The sequence below is a fragment of the Synchiropus splendidus genome, chromosome 11 (genome assembly GCF_027744825.2).
Source record: "Synchiropus splendidus isolate RoL2022-P1 chromosome 11, RoL_Sspl_1.0, whole genome shotgun sequence".
Lineage (NCBI taxonomy): Eukaryota > Metazoa > Chordata > Actinopteri > Syngnathiformes > Callionymidae > Synchiropus > Synchiropus splendidus.
In genome coordinates this window covers 4,891,122-4,913,043 of record NC_071344.1, presented here as the reverse complement: position 1 = coordinate 4,913,043, position 21,922 = coordinate 4,891,122, and the positions used below count along the sequence as shown (strand labels likewise).

Below are 21,922 nucleotides of genomic sequence, written 5' to 3'. Positions count from 1 at the left end.
GCCTGTCTTCCATGTTTCACATTTTCTGACAAGAAAACAAACAGTGTGATGAATTCCCTGAACAAGTGCTCCGCGTGTTCATTAGGAGGCAGCGTAATTGATCGTTAAAGTGAAGATTACGCGACCTGAGCAATCGAGAGATGCAATTAACCTTTAATTATGAGATAATCCGACACATTTCGTCACATATCTGTTGAAGTAACATCGCCCCTGAGAGAGTTGCTGAAGGCTTGCGGACGAGAATGTGAATTTTATTACCAGCCAGACACAGTTGGGTCTTCTCTTAGCAACATACAAACAGTTTGCATTTAGATGAAGAGAAACTTGGACATACAAATTCATCCAGTCCTGTTTTGGGGTTGCAATTTGTGATGGCCAACACAGGCAGTTGGTTCTCGCTGTATCTGAGTTTAAGAAACCGTTCCCTTCAGTGCCTTTTTGTTTGTTTTGAAACTCAAAACTATTTTAATTAGACCAGAATAACTCCCACATTGTTATTTAGTGTCACCGTTTTTGTCCAATCATTTTCATATTCCTAGCAGGTGCGAGCCATAATTCTCCATCATTTTTCATTTTTCTTAATTTTCCCCACAAGTTTAGAAGCAATCTCGGTGGTGGGGAACACCCTATTTCTGAGCACATGATGTTACACGCGAGTAAAAATCTGATTAAATATGACATCGAAGCAAAACATTATAAAGTAAATAAGATTTTCAATGAAAAGACAAATAGTTAGACGCTCTCAAAGTACCCACACGAGGGCTCAATGAATCCATGCACAGGTCCATGTGTAGCCCAAGGGCTTTTGTCACATCCAAATGACTGCAGAGTTTGCATGCTAATTTGGAAACTCATTGTGGTTCCTGCTGCATCAGTTCTTCACTCAAGCTTCAGCACTTCATAAAGAAGACACATACATCACAGAAGTTCTCTATCCGAGACTTTAAGCTGTTCCCTTTCATCCTTCCTTTTTCAAATTCAGAATATTCCAGTAGAATATTTAGCTTCTCTGCTTCAGATGGTGACAAGATGACAGGAAAAACCCGACGAAGGGTCCTCAAGAAATCTTGCAGATTACAGCTTTAAAACAAGGCCTCATATTTAAAGGGCCTCTTTAACGCTCATTACAAGCACTTTTAAAATCACGATGGCCTCCAGAGGAGCAAATAATAAATACATACATTCAAATTAGTGCAGGAGAGAGGAGTGCATTCTATAGCTCCTATCACAACGCAACTATGGCAACATTTTTATGGTCACCAACTCAGCAAATGCCAAAACTTTCACAGTGCTTCAATGTTTCTGTATGGCTTCTCGATTGGCTGCATTCGTTTGGTCCATATCCAAAAGGCCTGTGGAAACGCGCAGAAATACTGAAATAAACACACAGGACGGACAGAAGGCTCTGTCTGCATCTGTATGTAATGTAGCGCACGTTACACAGGGAATATTTCCGCTTAAGAGTGAGAGCTTCCATGAGGGCTACTATGGTGAATACAAATCAGACAAGCAGCCAGGAACCACACCATTGAGAGATTAATAAATCAATAACAGGATCTTAAAATCGATTCTGAATCACACAGGAAGTCAATCTTTAAAATTGGTGTGGCACTGTCTCTCTTTCTCTCTGAATTGGAAGTGTTTCTGCAATGGCTCTCAAGAGACAAGACGTGACTCTGGAAATGTTCTTCAGATTTAAAAGTCTTGTGGCCGACCACACCTACTCCATTGCGACTGGTCTGCAGCAGAGTCTGCTAAATCCCCCACCACTCTAATGGAGCACTTCCACATCATGTATGTTCAAGTTATGGCAAGAAATTCCTCTGAAAACATAACTAAATGAAATTAGACAAGCACCATCCCGGGCTCTACACACTGCTCTGCAGAGAATGCGCAGCAATGTTAATGGGGAGACTAACAGCCATGCCCTTCAGAAGGTGACAGTACATCAAACTTACATCCTACAACTGTCACTTCATCTCTGCATGTAAATCGGAGAAGACCTTTCAGCATGTTTATGGCGGAGAGTTGTGGAGCTTGTTTGAGACAACATCTGTCAGACTGTTGTTCCCTCTCCGTGGCACTGTTCCGCAGCCGTGACAGCTTATCAATAATGTGCTATATAGTTAGTCAAACAAAGAGGGGGTGAGCTGATCATGACTCAAATAACCAATGTGTGGACTCATGGCCACTGTAAACATTACAAACCAGCTACATCATATTAATATTCATACCCTATTGATAGTTTTATTCAATCTTTGCCTTCAGGTACCGCAAGATAAGAGCTGCCTTTTCAGTCTGTCTCTTCAAACATTTGTCAAATATGTCAATGCAAAATACAAAAAAACACAGTTGGCTATTTAAGTGGCATTTTCTCCGCGCAATTAACAGGCTAGTGTGAAAAAAACATATTTACAAGTCTGGTGCGAATCTTCAAACCTGATTTGAACCCCTCAGCTATCGGTGAAAACGGAGGAGTGATGGCACACAGCTGCTGCAATCCTGACTCTTATCATGGGAACACTATCTGACACGCACACAGTCACACATTCCTCACCTTCTGCCAACTCCGTCTGCTACAATTTTGTGTTGTTGATCTAATGAGAGATTTTATCACGCGGCGAGAAGACACACACCTAGGTTGGCTTGGAAAAGGCTATCTGCCGGTGCGATGACAAAAGTGGCAGAACAGTATCAAAGTAAGATCCAGAGAGAGAAGAGGAAATGTAGGTGGAGGGTCTGAAGCTGAGCCGCAACCGTCTCCCGCACATTTCTCATTAGGCTTCTTCTGTTCAAATGTGATGAGAAATGTATTTCATGTAGAGAGGATGTGAGAAGAAAACAAATCACTCAAATACTTATCAGCATTAAACTAATAAGGGAGGGATAATGAAAGCTGCCATTAAATAGCACACTCACTTCATTTTGTACTTAATGAGGTGATTAACACAGGAACTATTACAAACTCTCTCTACTAAGAGGATGATAACCAAATACCTGAGGGCGTAATACGTGCACGACATCGTAAAAAAAAAAAAAAAAGAGCACTTCCACAATAGCCATCGCTCTTCTGTGCTGTCTTTTAAATTGAATTTCACCTTCACAATATCTCCAGCCATTGGATAAAAACCCATTTTAAAGGCAAATGGGACACACACGTTCACTCCGTCACTGGTCTCTGTAGACGCATGATCGAGGAGAAGAACATGCAGCGAGGAAAGAGATTGGATCAGCATGTCATCTCACCTACTTGTGTGATGGTAAGTGTTGCTTTTTAGTGGAGGGCAGCAGAACTCCACCTTCTGAGTTATATACCCCACCACTAGCCTTGATTCAGCACCGTGAGAATGATTTAAAGTCGCCATGATATGATGAATACTCACTGGTCCGGCCAGCTTTGTGCGGTTTGATGAGATCCTGACCAGCCAAGCAGGGACAGAGTCCATCACACTTGGCCGAAATCGTTTTCCCAGAAAGGCAACTTTGGAAGTCCAACTTGCACTGAGGAACAAACGTTGGAGATCATTACCACGCTGTTGGCTAGAGAGGAGTGCACAGGCAGACATCACACACTTGCCTTGGCTTGTAGACATGAAGAATATGCAATAGAAGATCAAAGAATTTAGAAGTGAGCTCATGTCACATTCGTAGAAACACAGCATACGAGCGAATCAATAAATCAGCTTCAATGATTCCATAAATGTCCTGGCTAGTTCTGAACTGAATTATTTATTATTATTATATATTATAATTATAATAATATGTATTATAAAATATTATTTAAATATGTTACAGTGTGTGTATGGGTGTGTCTGTGATTAGTTTATAGCTATACTGTCGGGACGAATTCTTGGAGAAGTGGGGACCTTTCCCAGGTCCCCTCAAGGTTAAGCGTCATATTTGAGGATTAAACCTTCATAATAACTGGGTCATAATAATTGAATTTAATTTGGTTTAGGTCCTGTTTTGTGCTAGCCATTTGTTTTGGATGGTTAGGTTTTGGGTGAAAGGCAGGGGAAGGATGAAATGCCCTCACAAAACATAAAAACATGACTGTAGAGTGTATTGTTGAATCACTCTGCTTGGTCACACTGACGTCACGTTGTCTGTGACGCCTCTGTGACCTGTAGATTGGGAGGTTGAGTTTGCCTCAACTCAGAAGCAGTATTTTGTTTTCCAAGTCACAGCCTTTGCAATGCGAAAATCACATTTTACTGCTTATCGCTCAGGACTGTATATAAACAATCGCTACAGCTTTACTTAAGATGGGTATACAGAAGAAAATGTCACATTTTAGAAAGCACCTGAATAGAGATCAGAGGTTTCGAAGTGGGAATATAAACCGACACAAAGGTCTGCATAAAAAAAAAAAACAAAAAAAAAAACAAAGCTCAGTTATTATCCTATGCAACCATGAAAAACATATGTGAAATGACATTGTCAGCCAAATTGTCAAAGCAAACTCTATTAAACTGACATTATACAGCACTATATAAGAGCGGCTTTGTAAACGCTCCACTAGACACAACAATGCTCAATTGTTATTCACCGCACCACAAACTCTAATGCAAAACATAAGACGGGCTCCTTCAAAATGCAAATTTCACCGTATAAATTTCATTTCATACAAGTGAAAGGTGAGGAATTAGTTTGACAAGTTGAGGCAAATCCCATTACAATATAACTCCAATAAGAATAATGAAAGCAGAGATGGGTTATGTAAATTGGACTTGCATGATGATGGAAACATTCTTTGATTTTCTGCCGAGCGAAATTGTGTGTAAACACCCTGACGGATATTCTGGCTTCAGCTTGCTGGCGCTTTCCCTCCCGCCATAGCAATTTAAATGCATCTTTTCCTCACAGTCACCTCATTGATGGCGCTGCTAATGTTGCCTAATGAAATTTGTCGACAAAGGAACAGCGCGCTTCCCTGTCCTGTTTACTACATATTGAGTTAGCTGTCTGGGAGGACGGCGTGGAGCATGAATGTTGAGGAAATGAATGACCTCACAGCCACTGTCAGCACTCCGAAAGGCCCCATGAATCTTTATGTTTGTCTCTCTCCAGAGGTTAATGTGGATTTGATGAAGCCCGGTCTTAACACCTGACTGGGGAAAGCACAGCATAACAGAGAAGAGGGTGGTGGGAAGAAGAGGAAAATGATTTAAGAGAGGCACCATGAACCCAACTTAGCGAGCACAGAGGCTCCAGAGATAAGAGTACCACCCTCTTAATAGGATATTGAGTGTGTGTGTCTGCGTGAGGCGACGATGTGGGAAGCATGCGTGCTGATAATTAAACATGAATGAGGGGGAGAGCAGGAGTAAGAGGAGCTCTCTCCTACAGGACAAAGTAAAACAAGAGTGACTCTACCTGGTAACACAAACTCCTCGAATCAATTCGCTGCAGAGAAAATGTGGACATTGCAATTTTCTTGGTTTTATTCTCAATCTTCTTGGAAAAGTTGGTGAATCAGGAGGGACTTTGCCAGAAGGACCTGAGACAGATAGAGGTGCAACTACTGACTCTGCTAAGTATATCTGCCACAAACTAAATAGCCTGTCAACACCAGAGGTGTGCAAAGCATGGCTGCGGGGCCACGTGCGGCCCTTTGCCTGTACTCATGAGGCCATCACAGGGCCAGAGCAAATTACGGTATGATTTGAATTCCAAATAAAAGTAACTAAGTTTTATTAAGGTGATAGTCTTTTAATGATACATTTTAGCAAGTCTTCTTTACATGTTATCCCCACTTATTCCATTATTCTCATGGAGAATCTAAAATTAAATACAGTATATATTCAGCTTTTTTTAAGCATAGAATGTCAATGGCTTTGTATTCTATTTAAGTCCCAAAAATGAAGGTTCGTTTAAGATTCTTTTTCTTCTGTCCTTCTGTCTTCTAGCTTGACGACCCCTGAGGTTAGTCACAGTAAAGAATGTGGCCCCTGAGGGAGTTTAATTGGCCCCCTATGGTCTACATCACAGGTCCGGAACCTATGGCTCGTGAGCCAGGTGTGTTTTCTTCAACAAAGGCATCGAGCTCTTTGAATGGCCGTCTGACATCAGAGGTTGAAAAGCAGTCACAACTAAGCGCAGAGTCCCTGCCTTCAGGTCGATATAATAATAATGCAAGCAAAGACGCACGAGGTGCCATCACCCTTGGCAACAAGCTCATTAACGGTGACTTCCCATGATGCTCTGCAGTCCAGTCAACCAACCAGTCATTAATCACTATAATATAGAATTTTGCTGGCAAAACGTCACATCAGTCTAAAGAACTTTCAGGTGTTTTATTGACATTGAAGTGCATTCCAACTCCTTGTTCTTCCCACTTTGCTTCTCTTCCCAGTGCACCGTGCTGCTCAGCTGACTGGCTGTGGAGGCGGAACATGCTGTAGCGATCAACCACTGTGATCGGTTGACTGGAGTGCACTGTATCACAGGAACTGTTTAGGTCACCGGAACTGAGTTTATTGCTGTGACTGCTCTGCGTTATGCAATACCATTGATAACTGCACTGGCAGGATACGGTGTAGTCACAGAAGTCGCACACAGCCTGCTGTCTAGGATTCAGTCTGTACCTCAAATGCAGCGATAGACCTGGTACATGGGGAGTGGGTTCCACTCTGGGAGAACAATGTTCCACTAATGTCATAATGATGCCATAAAATTAAATAATATCAAAGTCTCATTTCATATTTGTATTATACTCTGAATTTGTTGGTCTCTATTTCCCATACAGTTGTATCCAGTATTTAAAAAATGTGTCTATCGTGGAAATACATTTTAAAATATGTGGGCTTTTTTGGTTCTCTCAGTCAAAAAGGTTCCTGACCCCTGGTCTACACAGATCTATTGTATGGCTCACAACAGCCCATGGCGGATGTTATGAATTAGTGTCTGTTCCTTCAGGAAACTGATAACAGAATGTCATAAAATAATTGGACTTTGTGTTGTGATTTGTCAAAATCGATTTAAAAATAAACCCTACATCCAAAAGTGTATGGAACAGGTTGAAGCTTGTGTCATCATAAAATAATGAGGTCTGTCAAAAACTACAAGAGGTGCCTAATTAGTTCTGACCCAGACACTTCACTGATGTCCAAAAATAAGCTCCACTTGATAACACTTTGATTATACCAGTGCCATACGGAGCACCCCCTTGCGTTTGGCGGCACATAACCCCTGGCAGCCAAAGTCGCGGACTCTCACACACAAAGAGAGCTGCACACAGAGAAAGCAATGATTTTGACATTATTTTTTTCTCCCCCTGCTAATCGGCAGGACACGTTTGTGAGGCTCGCAAATAATGGAGTTCAGCTCAAAATGATCCACAATTACAAGTAGCACATGGTGAAACAAGCAGCTGGAAATATTCCACTACTTGAAACGTAAAATGATTTAAGAGATCTACCAAACAAACTAAATGGAATAGAGAAACCTGAAAATGTGTTTCTTATTGCCGTAAAAAATGTATATCACTGGAGCTGAAAAAACTTGAGCATTCTTTGTAGCGGTAATAAACTTCATATTTCCCACTCAAAATTTCTCTATTGTTGTCTCGGCAGAAACAAGTGAATGGTTAGAATCTCAATAAAAAAGGAAACCTTCTTTCTCATGATTGGTCAACTTTCTCTCTTCCATTTACTCCTTACAGCCTTCTTCACTGACGCAACAGGACTAACTTGTACAGTCATTGCAATAGGGTTAGGCTTAGTTTTTGAGGTCACATGTGAGGTCATTTCTCATGAGATCAAATTAACCATCTAACTCACGTCTGTCAAACATAAAAGCTGTGTGTGGAACTACAAACCATACAGTCGAAATCCACTACAAAAGCAGGCTACCAACAAAGCATGCGATCACAAAATACAAACACTAGTGTTGAAATTCTGAACCTCGACAGGTTCATGAGCAGAGTATCTCAATGAATTTAGTAATTCCTACTAAATGATGCTGGTTGAAGGGTATTCAATGAAATTGGTGAAAGCGAGTGAATGTTTGGGCGACAAGAAGAAAAGCAGGCTGCATTGTAAGTCAGTGGTGAAGGTCGATTGATGCATTTTGAAGCAAGCCACCTTGAGCCTCGTGGAAAAAACAGCCTTCAGTAATAACTGAAAGGGACACTGGTGACTTGTTTTTCAATCAAATAAACTTCAGTAAACTAGTATTTTGTTGAGTCCGTGCTTGAAATTCTGGGGTGATTGAGTTGACCCCGTGGTAACCTCTACTGTTAATGCAAATGTAATGCAAGCATTCTTGGCCTACCTTAGAGGAGTAGGTGTGTCCATCAGAACCACACACAGGATTAGAATTCATCTTTGTGCAGAGTTTACACTTTCCGTGAGCGCCGACTTCAAATCTGTGCTTGTGGCCAGCACTGCCTTTCCTGGGTTTTACACTGTGGAAGAAAAGAAACATTTGCCTGAGGCTCACTCATTTGACAACACACAAAGGAGACACATTTTACAATTCCCGTTGCAACAAGGAGACTCCAACCCTCGGCAGTGTTGTCTGTATCACCTCACAAGAATCACAGTTGGTTCATCAAAGAACAGCACTACGCAATTAAGTTTGATCCGACAAGCCAGTTGTCGACTGAAAAAAAACACGATCAACACAAATAGGCCGTTGGTCCATGTAGCCAGTGAATGCACATGATTCATTATTTTAAATGCTGCTCATTGACCTCATGGGTGTTCAGCTTAATCAGTATCTGAGGCAGTAAGTTTTCAAGTTCAACAGAAGCCATACAGCCGCACAAACATTCTATCAGCATATTTGAAACAAATTCCGCTGTTTCTAGCTTGCAAAAAGTATGACAAAGCACCTCCTTAACTCCACCTTTGTCAGCCTCCTGACCTACAGGTTGGGGTAGGATTTATTTATTTATTTTCCAGGAGCATGCTTTACTCTATTACTTACAATCCCCATAAAACTCCTGTTGCGACCAGTTAATCCAGAGATGTGAGATGTGAATAGCCACCAGATGTGGTCAGAAAACAAACACGGCACCCACAATCGCAAAGCCACAGGTCCACAAAGGCATGAAAATCTGGGGGTTTTGATATAATTCAGCCAAATTCCCAGGCAGAAAAACACTCTTCATGCAAACCAGTATGAGGCCACTAAGATTGGGGCACTAATGATTGGAAATTTAAGACGCTCTGACACCCTTTTTTACCTTTTTCACACTAAAAATGGGAAGTTGAGTCGCTATTTGTGAACAGTGTAAGTTGAATTCGGGCACTTTCACTGTCATTTTCAATGCCCTGCTGACATTATGCTTGTCTGCTCTACCACCCCATGTTCTTCCACCTACATCATCACATTGTATCCTTATCTGTATGTTGTGTTTCCCACTTCATAATCGAGTCCTCGCAGCCAAGTATAAAACACAGCACCGACCATTGGCTGGTTCTCTGACCGGCGACCAGACAACACAACACACAAAATTATTACTTTGACCTTATATGAGCTGAGAGGCACATGGCTCATTGCAATGAGGTGTTCTAACTGTATGAGCAGAGATTACTTGCAGCGCAGCACCAGGAGTTGGGGTACAATCTGAGGAAAAGGGGCTGTACTTCTGAAATGAAAACATTCGCACAACAATTTCCAAGATCAGCTACCCGATCTTGAAGGCTTGAATAAATGTGCTCTGCCTCATGTTGTCATTGATGCCAGCATTTCAAAGCAACAGTTATTTTTCTAACAGCTTGCTCCTATTCATGCCACCTCCAATTTATTTTCCTACTTGTGCAACCATTTTCTCGTCATCCTTGTAAGCTGCATTCTTGATCTGTTTTCCCTACATTCCCTGTTCGTGAAATTCAAATGGTTGCCCCGGTTAGCCAGTTATTGTTCCCAGTTGCTGTTACGACTTGACATTTGATACCAGAAAAACGCTCACATGGTCTGCTAAATATTATAAGTGACACTAAGCATTTTAATGAATTAAAACACAAACATATCTTCCAGAGATAAAAATAAAAACTAAAAACTAAAAAAAGACTGGCACAATTTGACGGTGAGAACACAATTCTGTCCAGCCTGATCGTGGCAGACATAATGCTTGGAATGTCTCCTGTCTGGTCCTGTATTCTCCAGCTGAGATTGCTTTGGCACTCTAATTCAGAACGTCACCACTATCTTTTCAAAGCAGCGCCGGGGTCTAAAGGAATTAACAAGGCAAGACTTAATAATGGAGTTTGAATTAGCAGCTTGTATAAAAGGTCCACACCCGCTGTTAAACATTATGAACCGTAAAGCGAAGCCTGCTATCTTTTGGCAATTGAAGAATAATATCGTTGGACAAAGTGTGAACACAAGTTTAAGAGGAGAAGCAGTTCATCATTTGGTGAGTAGCTGAGGCGAGTTAAAAAACATGATGGATGGTGAACACCATGTCAGAGTCAGATTCAATGTGTAACAAACCATTATAAAAGTGGAGCAGTTGAAGCAGTGACAACATTATTTCACAGGCCAAATATTTAATAAGGTTGACATCAGACTCTTTACTGCACTCAGTAGATTTGAATCAATAGGAAACATCTGTTTAAGTTGTGTTCCAACTAATGAAGAAAAGCTATATTTGGCTGGTTCTACTGGGCTCCCAGAGGTCTCTTTTTTTCTTTTTGCTGGAGCTGTATTTAGCTCCTCAGCAAGGTCGGTTGACAAACTAAATGCAGCATTTACCAAATAATTAGAAGGAGAGACTATTTGTTTCCAATAGAAAGAGAAGCCCATTGATGAACACTTCAGTGACTTGGAGAAAGTCATTTCCTCCACTCTATGAGGTAAATGACCAAGGATTCTTAATTTAAAGGGGACCTCGTGTGCTCTTCTCTTTGATCCAGATCTCACAAACCCATAGAGTAGCTACACATCAAAGCTTTCCACATGTTTGCATGCATGACATTAGATTTAAAGTTTTAGAAAATGGTTTCAAATCAAACATTTAGCAAAGTTCATACAAAACAATTGAATAAAGCACAGGTTTTCCAACAGGGTTTTTAAAACAACAGAAGGAATGAAAAAAAAACTGAATGCAGCGAATCAAGTGAAACGTTTTGTCATTGAGTGAATTGAAGAAAACACTTGTTTTTCATCATGAGAAGCAAATAACACTCCAATCTGGGGCCGTCCTCTCGTCTCTTTATATGTCTGGCCATAATGCATGACATGAGTTCAACAAGCAGCATACATAATATGAGGTTTCTCATGGTATTTTTCTGCTAAAACACGGCGATAACCACCAGATTCATGTCCACCTTCATGATGCATTATGTGTTATCTGCTTGTCTTAATGTTCATTTTGTTTTCAAACGTTCGTTCATGTGAGATTTCATCTTCAAAAAGAGATCATTATTCTTAAAATGTGGCAGCCATCATTGACATGTAGAGGAAACCCTGAATCAGTGGTGCTGTTTTGTCTATTCCGCTATCTGGTGGAAACACTGCATTCACTACAGACTGACAAGCAAGGTAAGTTCAGATCCAAGAATGGTCTTCCTTTTTTGTATACCACAAAATATCCACAAAAATGTCCATTGTGAATTCGCTTTATGAAGAGACAGCAAATGATGGAAGTGAAAAGTGAAAAAGTAAAACAGCTTGGATCAATAAAAAAAATAAAAAAAAATAAAACTATCATGGTGCATGAGTGAATTTAAACTCAGAATATGTGGGCTTGACTGGTAGCGTTTAACTTGGGAGGAAACAAATAATTGAACATTCAAGTGACTTCACCGTCTGTAAATATAATAAGGCTCGGCTTCAATAGGAGACATCTGGCGACCACAAATGAACTTCTGAAGCATTAAGACGGAAAACAAGACTGGAAATGAAATCAATATGAGGAAAATAATTTGAACATGTTTCTTTGGGAAGTAATGGATTGAAGAAATCAATTAGACCGAAGGCAGCGTCAAACAGCAAACACGCGTCTTCTGGGAAGAAATGCTTTTTGAGCTGAAAAATTGAACGTTCTTGGAAGATGAAACAATATCGAGCTCTTGAAAGAAATGGCGGGTACGATAATACTCCCGGGGCGGCTGATTTACTTAAAAAAGGGAACTTAATTGTGTGTGCAGCTTTCCACGTCGTGCTGGTGTTTGTTTTGTGCTTCAACTAATAAAAAGTGAAATAATAACAGGTGCAACAGACAGCAATATTCGATTAAAAGTTGTGCATCCCCAGCTTCCGCCGTGGAATACGTTAAAAACTGAGAGCTTACAAGAAAAGCTCCGCACCTGGTCACACAGGAACTAAGTTTTTCAATAGTGGAAACCTATAAACTATACAAAAGAAAAGCCTTACCTAAGCATTGTTGCGGTGGAAGATTAAACATCATTAAATATTCATTTTCTTCTATCCTGATGCTCTCTACTGTCTAGCAATGCTGTAAATCACCTTTTTCCACAGCGAAAGTTGGGCGTTTGTGTCTTTTTTTCAAAGAAACAGACTGAGAAAAGAAGCAGCTGATGCTGCATCATTAGCGTTACGTCCATTTCTCACATCCTGTCTCGCACTGTTACCTGTGGGGTTTTGGCTTGTGGCTGGTGCAGATGGCCGTCTGGTAGTCATGGCTCACACACAGCTTGTGAGGGGGGCAGCGCACCTTCAGACAAGGGTCCTTCGTGGTGTCTGGACCTGGAGAGCAAGGGAGAGAAAAATGATCTCATTTAAAGGCTTCAGCTCACTGAAAAACAGTCAAGCACAGTCTGATACGATTAAAATGCAGAACAAACTCTGACACTTTGGTGACAATCGCAAATGAAAGCTCTAAATTACAGTATGTTCAGGCTATTAGCATGTCGCTGTATGGTCAGGCCATTAGCATGTGGCTATTAGCGTTACATAACCAGAGGCCATCTCTCTTCATTAGGGAACTATTATGTTGGGATTGAGCTGTGGCACTTATTCGCAAATTAAATATGAACAGTGTTGCCTGTTTCATGCACAAATTATATTCAAACACTTCTAGGTACAGGCTTCAGAAAGCAAACACTTTCATGGTTAGAATCATTTCACAGAGAGTAAGTCATTGTCAATAATGTGTAGGAACCTACTGAAAGGAAAGCAACAGAAATCATCGAGGACTCAAATTTAACAAAAAGATTTAAATACTGCAAACATTGACAGTCGCCACACTTACAGGGTTGGTACGTACACAATGCTAATTCACAGCCAAAGAGCAGCCACAGCACCATCTGGTCCAAAACAAATTGTTCACTCTAAAAACAGACCAGGGAGTGAGACTGAGTATTACCCAAGGCTTTGTTTTGATTTGGTCCATCTGATCCCTGCACAGCGGTCATGGTCACAGAGTACTTGTACAAGGGAGAAAACATTAACATTTTATCATTTTAGCTGCTCTTGCAAACAACTCCAGGGTCCTGCAGAGGAACTTAAGTTCCAACTCAAAACTACACAAGTAAGTAACTCAAGTAAAATCACGTTCAAGAGTCAGATTTAGGACGTTAGATTAGGAATGAACCAGGATTTCCTGGTGGTAAATATGTGCCTCTTTTCGATTAAAATTGTCATACTTTCTCTTTTACTTTTCAGTTCCAACCACCTTAACTTCATCTTCAGCGTCCCCACATAAGCTGCGCCTCCGATATACTTTCATTAAATGAAAAACTTTAATTGACGTGATGAAGGTGGAAAAATAACAGAGAGAAAATCAGAATGTTCAGTGTCTGTGCACCCTGGTACGACTGTCACAGAAACAAAACTTCAGATAACAATGACTGGAGAGATACATATGTAATGCGTGAGACAACCGTTATCAGACGGTACGGGGCACTTTATCTGAGACAGAAGGATGAGCATGTAAAGCAACGTAAACATGAGATAAAACTAGGTTCGCAGTGCAACAAAACCATTCATTGTTATTTGACGCTTTGCCGTCAACTCACAGATACAAGACACACATTCAATAGCCAGTTGATAGAACAACAGTTCTCCTCATAGGTTACAATATCAGGAAGCGATTCCATCACCTGCCCCTCTCTGTCTCTCTCTCTCTCTCTCTCTCTCTCATCAGCCTTGCAGCAGACCCATCTTTTTTCACTTCGCTTCAAAATGACTTTATCACTATGAGGAAATGACAAATGGAAGGAAAAGTGCGGCTGGAGAAGAGGGATGGAGATGAGATAGCAGACAGGAAATAAATTTGGTATCTGGTTCACTGAACACAGGTGGACTGTTCCGGATTACCTGCTGATCCGGACGCTCATGTCATGCATATAAACAGGCTAATTGTTGGACACACCAGCATAAACAGCTGAAACATAAATATTCTTGATGTTGAGGCGGATATTCAGGGGAGACTGGAAGAAAAAAAAAAACAAGATGGCGGCCGGCTGAAACCAGAGTGGGTCTACGGGTAGGAGAGTTTTATCCATTTATTTGATGCTTGAGTGAGCCGCACAGGCCATTAAACCAGCCAATCAATTGTAATGCAGAAGCACTGCAGCACTCTCTTGCCACCTCTTTTTCACTTTCTTTCATCTCCTCTCATCTGCTGTAATTTCCTTTTCATCTCTGTAATCCTAAATATGTCTTTACAGTCACTCGTGTGTGAGACGCCTGCGAATTACACCCAGGGCTGTCTCGTTTTTGCTGCTAATTTCATTAACAAAAACTAAAATGGTTTTCCACACTCACATACATGGATGGAATCAGAGGAGGGCCATAAGAGGAGGGGTTTTTTTCTGTATACATAAACACATGAAATTTAAAATGACCAAAAAAGCAGTAAATATTTTTAGATATAAATGTAAATTAAAATAAATGCGTTTTCGACCCTCTGCACTGGGATTTGACCCATCTTTTCTTATTGAAATGTAGTGACATATGACTCCAATGTCAATGCTCCCTCAGTTTCAGCCGAGTTAGACTCTGCCTTTTCAGGTTGGACATTAAGGAGGACCAAAGAGGATGTACAACCCTAACCCCACTCTGCTTTTGTGTTCCCTGTTCCCCGACACATTGCTGCTCCCACCCCACGGCTGGGGAGAACCATGCAGTACCTCACAGGCTGAAAAGACCTTCAGCAAAACTGTGAAGTAACTTTCAGTCTGTGATGTTTACAGACAAAAAAAATAAATTACAGACAAAAAACAAACAAAACAAACAAATAAAACTGAATAAAAAAGATAGCATTAAGCATATTTATAAAATGCATATTTTATTAACAGCATTTATAAGAATCCTTTTCATACTACTTCTATAGTCGGTGAACAGTATCCAAATTAATGGAAGCAATTGCCAGCTTATTTTGCAATAATGATTTCATGAGGCTTTTTCACAGATTTGAATTAATTCACAACACTGGTAATAGAGAGAAGCGGCTCATAATATAATGCAACACCAACACATTTTCCCGACATATAAAACCAAGTCTTAAACAGAGACAGTTTTCAATTAGGTTTGTTTTTATTAGCAATATTTTTGTCAGGCATCTACTAAAAATGTCCAGAAAATTGCCATGTTTTTATAAAATGGCACCACAACGTGAGTTGTATTACGGAGTTACTCAGCAATATGACCTTCACTGTGAGACTTAGAGAATCAGTTGACACAGACACCTCATGGCTGCTCTTCACTGTGTTACTGTTCCCTTTGAAACCACTGCAGAGGCTGCAACCTCAGCATCATCACAGCCACCATCTGGTCAGGCCTGCTTTTAACTGCTGAAGGGTGGAGCCATGTGATCTTTGGTTGCTAGTTCTAGTGGCTATATAGAAGAGCATATGCTCCTCTTGAATCAAAAGGGCTCCAGTTGTTGCATAAACATAAACAAAAAAACTAAGTTTAATACATGAACTAGATATTTCTGTTGATGCTATCAAAAGATGACCCACTTTTTAATTCTTGATTCTTTGTTTACAGTGTTTCGTATTACATTTAATCATGAAAAGGAGCAATAACTAGTAATAACTAAAAAGTATTCTCACTCCACTACATGAAGGTAATAGGTTTAAATTTGTGAGTCATGTGGGTCTTTCTGTTTATTCCCAAAGCTATTCAGTAGACATCATTTAGTGACTCTCCATGTGATGCTAATGCAAAGGCAAATGTTCAAGTGTTCTCAGCTACTTAACAACAACTACATTTTGAAATGATAACAGTTTCTCAACCGAAAAATATAACTAGGATTCTGTGCAGTAGAAGTACTGTGTGACGTTTACAGTGGAGCTATTTTCTTTTAGAGCTCTGACTCACTACTCGCTACTTAAGTGTGACAGTGTTGCTGGATCTTCGTTGGATTTCATTAAAGTGAGCTGTAAAAACTTACTTGTCCGAGGTAACGTTCTAAAGATAACTTGCGGAATAAGAGCGCATGGTGCCACCTTTTCTCGCACCTTCCTGTCACTGGAAATAGCTTAATTTTCACCGCAGTTATCGATACAAAACTAAGCCCCTTGCATGTTGTTGATAAAACACGTGGAACATGGAGAAGAACAAGAAACAAAATTGACAGAAGATTGAATATAACTGCACAGGAAAACAAACAAACAAAGCACTTAAGCAGATCGCCCACTTGGGGTAGTGATGAGTGGCATCTGCCACAGGATTTTAATGGCGGGTTTCAAAATCCATTAAGCTGTTTGTTTCTGCTGTTTGCTGTTTTCAAAAAATGCCATTAAGTTGATTTTTGTCACCCGTAAAACACAAACTACCTTTCAGCACTGGCGTTGGGAGCCATTGGGGAAACGCATGTTGATGTTTTTGCAAGCGTGAGCAAATGCCTTTGTGTTGCTCAGTGTGCACGCAGTGGTCTGCTGGTTTGCTCTCCTGCTTCTCTCGCCATTAGCCAAACAAGAAACTTTCAAATTCCTAATTAAGGCGCTTCAACAAACGCACCCTCAAGACTCATTTGACTGCTGTGAGAAACATGAGCAGCAGCTTCAGGTAAATAATAAACTTATTAAAAACTGCCTCTTCTCTTTTGCCTTTTGGGCCTCTGAGTGCATGTGGGGTTATTGGTGGGGGTGAAATAACAGCCGCTGATGAGGAGGAGACACAGTCTGATTGTCTGCTTTGTCTCTGTTCCTCGGGGCCTAAATGTTTGGCCTGTGTGATGCAATAGAGCGAGGGATGACAGCGAGGAATGATGGAGAGATGAAAGCAAAGGAGGCCTCTGGGAGGCCACAGTGATAGAGCGGATTCATCATCCAGAAAATTAATTATTGAAAACATGGCCAAATCATATTATTGTGGATGTAACTGAGGAATGGCGAAGATAAACAGGCCCTTTCAGTTTGAATGTCAATGAAAAAATAAAGAGCACATGGCTGGTGGGAGGAAGACGCTGTGGAGATGGACTGTTCACCAAACAGCGGCCCACTGAATATTCATCGCTGACACCCCACCATGTTGAACATGTGTGAGAGCATGACAACACACACCGAGCTGTTTTATGGATGCAGCATCTACTACAAAAAGGAAAGCAGCGCACCAATAATTTAACTGCTGCATTCTGGCAACTGTGTTTGTCGAGCTAGAGAGAGGGCTAGTTACACAAGATCGCCAGTTTTATCAGCAAAAACACACACTGACGGATGGAAAAGGATCCCGAACACCTTCATTCAGTGTTCTTACTTTACTTTACTGAGCTTTAGTGCACTGCTAGAATACCAATTCTGACAACCGACCACGCAACAACCGTCTATATTAAGTGTTGAAGACTTCTGTTTCGCACAAGTACTTTTTGATGACTGTGAATTAGAGATGCACCGATACCACAAGCACAAGTACTTGCATTTGAGTACTCCCTGATACAGAGGAGTAGAGTAAGTTAGGATTTTTCAATATATATCAGTTTACTGGTGCAAGTTCTCTATATAGTAACAATAGTAACACACCAAACAAGAACATATGAACAATCTACACTCACCAATGAAGAAAAATATAACATCCCTAAAAACAAGCAAATTAAATGAAGTAAATATCTCGTAAGAATACTCTCCACTAAGGACACAATGTCATGCCCACAGTCTACCTTAAATAGCCAAATGCTACTCGACTGACAGTGAAGGTGCGCTGACATTGTGAGTCGCACTTCACTACGTGTTGACAGAGACAGCTGAAAACTCAGGATTTGTCCTCCTATGCTGCGAAAATACCCGCACAGGAGGTCAAAACCCCAGCATAAGCGCCAGAACCTTGTTGTCCCTGTACAAAGCAATGTTTATTTCAGTCCAAACACACTTTCAGCCTGGACTTTGCACTCACCAATTGGCAGACGAGCTGAATATTGACAGTCCAGAGGAGAAAATACGTGAAGTAGTTCAGAGTTTAAGGTCATCATCAGAGTTTTTGCAGTACCTTCCACGTTCAGTTCACATGCTTTTGTTCAGGGATGTTTTTCGCTACACAATGGCCAGGGTTTCCACTACTCTGAATGGACATGCAATTCTTAAGAAATTGAAATCCTTATACGAGTATTTTCAAGACATTCAAAGTGCTTTAGTTTAAATAAGGTGATATAAAAACTTGAACATAGCCACCATTGTGATTTATTGTGCTATTGTCAAACTGATGCAAAATAAATATGTTGTTTCTTTAAATGTATGTATGGGTCCATCATTTGATTCAGTAATATACCAAATTCATTGAAATGTGAATTGAAAAATGTGGCTTCTAGCAAATATTGTTATAACATTAAACTGCGATTAATTACAATTAATTAATCACAAATTCACTTTTTTTTAATCGAATGCCCCATTAGAAACACAGCCGAAAATGTTGAATAGCTTCCGTTCAACATTACTTGATGTTGAACGGAAGCTTTCACATTTGATGGCAGAAAATGTGTAATGAATTATGGGAGCAAAACCACTTTCTTTTAAATGCTGTGATGTGTTTGGCCTATGATACAGTGTACGTTGTTTGCTTGAGTTTGACAAGTGAATTTCCTTTCATGTAAATCCGAGGTTCTGCATTTCAAATGTTTTGGGTAGTTTCTGCTGCATTGGAGCGGTTGGTGACCAAACTGTTTTTAAGGACACTTTGAACAGTATTACAAATCTTGCAGAAAGTTGTAATGGCTCTTTCATATGCTGCTTTAGAAGCACGGGCATGTAAGCGGCACCATGGGAAGCATGACCAGCCTTTTGTCCACGGATATAACCCTCAGCTGGCACAAAAGGAGCTGAGAGAAAGGCTCGAAAAAGAGACCAGCTTGGTGAGAATATGCATTAAATAAAATTGTGAGTCTGCGGTGTGGCAGCAGCACAATGCTGAGGTTGATGATGTGGGTGGAAGAATGGAGAGCGGCACAACAGGAGCAGCCATATGTATTTTCCCCGACTGCTTCTCTTCCTCTGTGTGTAGCAAAGGTCTAAACTGTGAAACCTGTCGTGCCATAGACCCTCCAGATGGAGTTTGGGAGATGAAATTAGCAACGCGCATCAGCACAACAAACTAATTCGACGTGGCTAATCACAACTGAAGCGGACAGTGGCCATCTTTGATCCCTGGCATAAATGATTTCCTTGTTTCTCCAGACTCTTGGCTGTACTCTCACTTCATCAGGGCACTTCCCAGGGGGCAAATTAGCCTGCCACAATATTGACACAGCACAACAAGCTTCTTATTTGAGTTTGCGCTGGGTGAAGAATGTGGCTAATGTTAACGGTGTTGCTATTCCGGTGACATCGATCACACACCAGCAGGTCAAGCGTATTTTAGACAGTGCTCTGGACTAATATGTTGCACAGCTGTATGTCGTGAATTATTTGGTCAGAACATTCACGTGCTTGTCTTGTTTAGCAGAACCAAAACACAACAGACAAGGTAACAAGTCAGCCGATGAAACTCCTCACAGCTGGTCTCAGGATGAAGGGGTTTCATTTCAAAGCAGGCTGATTCTTGAACTTCCACAGCGCGTGTTTAGACAAAGATGTGAGAGACTGTACAACTGCGTGTTTAAAGCGGAGCTGCAGCTTCATTTACAAGCACTGTTTACTTCGTCCCAGGTGAAACGGCGAGCAGGGGACCTGCACCATTTAGAGCGCGACACAGAACATTGTTGGAACACTGTAAATAAAACAATACCTTTGGGTCCAGCGATGCCACAGGAGGTAGACATTGATCTTCTGTGAGCTACATGCTAGTCTTCCCTCACTGTCCTGATGCATTCATTTGTTAAAACAAACAAAAAGAAAAAATATTCTCTATGACTCCAGTCCATCTTGCTCTACGAGGAGTTAGCACCAACTCCGACTCAAGATACAACTACTTAATCTGTCTGAACTGTGCATTGTTAGCATGCATTGTTGCTGACACGCAGGGTGCCGGCTTCATCTGATATCGATTCCTCTGTTCTACTTCATGTCCTGTCAAATGCCCTTTCAATAGGTCTCAGAGGGAAAAAAAACAACCTTTACTGGAGTCAAAAAATGTTCACTTCCCTTTACTGCTTTCCTTCACAGCATCAGCACAGACCTAAAGGTGCATTCATGTGTATACATAGATAGTTACTTATTCAATGGCACCACTACCATTAATCTCTTTTCTTTAAAGTAAGCAAATCCAACACAAATGCAGGGTGATCTTCCCACACTCTTGTAAACACATGACTATCTATGTGCTGCTGCATGACTTGCTTGGATTCTCGTGTATGGTAGCTTAGCTGCCCACTGATGTTGTGACTGTGATTCCTCAACATTACGGCTTTGTCCTATCTGCTCCACAGGTCTACTACATGTGTTTCCTCCTGTTTTATTTTCACACTTGCCAAGTCACTGAGACGGAAGTTGTTCAGACACACTCAAGTTTAGTCTTTTACACCCTGTCCCTCCATTTGAGATTTCCTCATGATCCAGGACCACTCCTGCTTTTTGCACCTTTTTGACCCCATATCAGAACTTATTTTCAGGTCTCTTTAAGATTCAGCTGCTTCTCAGCTGAGTTCCATTTTACTAACTTCAGCTTTTGGATCTGACCCATTACATCACATAAACTAATGTATTCATGGCAGTTACGTATCTTTTAATAAGCCAGCCAACATCATCAAATCTATTACAAACATGGATGTCAATAGATAAAACTTATTAACCTCAATTAATGGCACTATGCCTGAATTTTCCCATTTTCTCTTAAGCATTTTGTAAGTGTAGAGACAGATAATGTGAACAATGTTATGCTTTTAGCAGTTAGTAGTAGGGTTGTTTGTAATAAACATTGTCTGCATGAGGAAAACATTAAAAGCCACGCTTGCTGATAACAACCTCCTCTAAATGTCATTTTGAGCTGATACAAAATGTGTGATTAATTTGTCATTAATCGCGAGTTAACTCATCTCAAAGGCAGATTTATGCTCCCTTTACGTATGTGTCTGTCTGTCGCAAATGATGCTATCCAAAACTAACATGGTGACTGTGGAAAAAGCACTGATAATGTACCTTTTACACAAAAGGGGAAAGGGATGCAGTGTTGTAGGAGGCGGTGGTCAGTGAGGATCATTTCCGCCATTGTTATGTCTTCTTCGTGGTTCATTTGAGCTATATATCGGGTAGTAACAGCAACACTGCCCCAACGGTTTCCGGTGGGACTGCTCTGTTTGGTCTGTATCCGTGAGCTTTGTGGAAAGAAATACGGACAAAATGAACGCAAAGCACAGACAGAAGACTTTGTCCGTATCCGGAGCCATATGTAACGTTGAGCTTTAATGCGATAACATTTTGATCGACTGACAGCCCTCATTACCTTTGACCTTTGAATATACCACCGCTGCCAACTATTAGAACCAATAACCACACATTACTTTGATAAACTCAACCAAGCCGACTTGCTCACCGCTAAAGGGATCTACCTTCCTTCTCATAAGCGTTTCAGCCTTTCTGGTAAAAATATTTCTCATTGCTTGCTAGAGGCACTAACAATAATGATGTTAGTG

At 40.8% G+C, this 21,922-nt stretch overlaps 1 protein-coding gene across 2 annotated transcripts in view; it reads right to left on the bottom strand.

The window, feature by feature from the left end:
* spock1 (SPARC (osteonectin), cwcv and kazal like domains proteoglycan 1) overlaps positions 1-20,203 on the bottom strand; it is a 38,031-nt gene extending 17,828 nt beyond the window's left edge. Inside the window, exons 1-4 of one of the 2 annotated variants that reach the window (XM_053879679.1) lie at positions 20,080-20,203; positions 12,546-12,660; positions 8,275-8,407; positions 3,384-3,501 (exon numbers count right to left, since the gene is read on the bottom strand). In XM_053879679.1, coding sequence (XP_053735654.1) covers positions 3,384-3,501; positions 8,275-8,407; positions 12,546-12,660; positions 20,080-20,113 — 400 coding nt within the window. In that variant the 5' untranslated portion in view covers positions 20,114-20,203. Of the gene's footprint in view, positions 1-3,383; positions 3,502-8,274; positions 8,408-12,545; positions 12,661-13,165; positions 13,286-20,079 lie in introns of those variants that run through there. The other variant, XM_053879678.1, reaches the window with a different exon arrangement.
* Between the last annotated feature and the right edge of the window lie 1,719 nt (positions 20,204-21,922).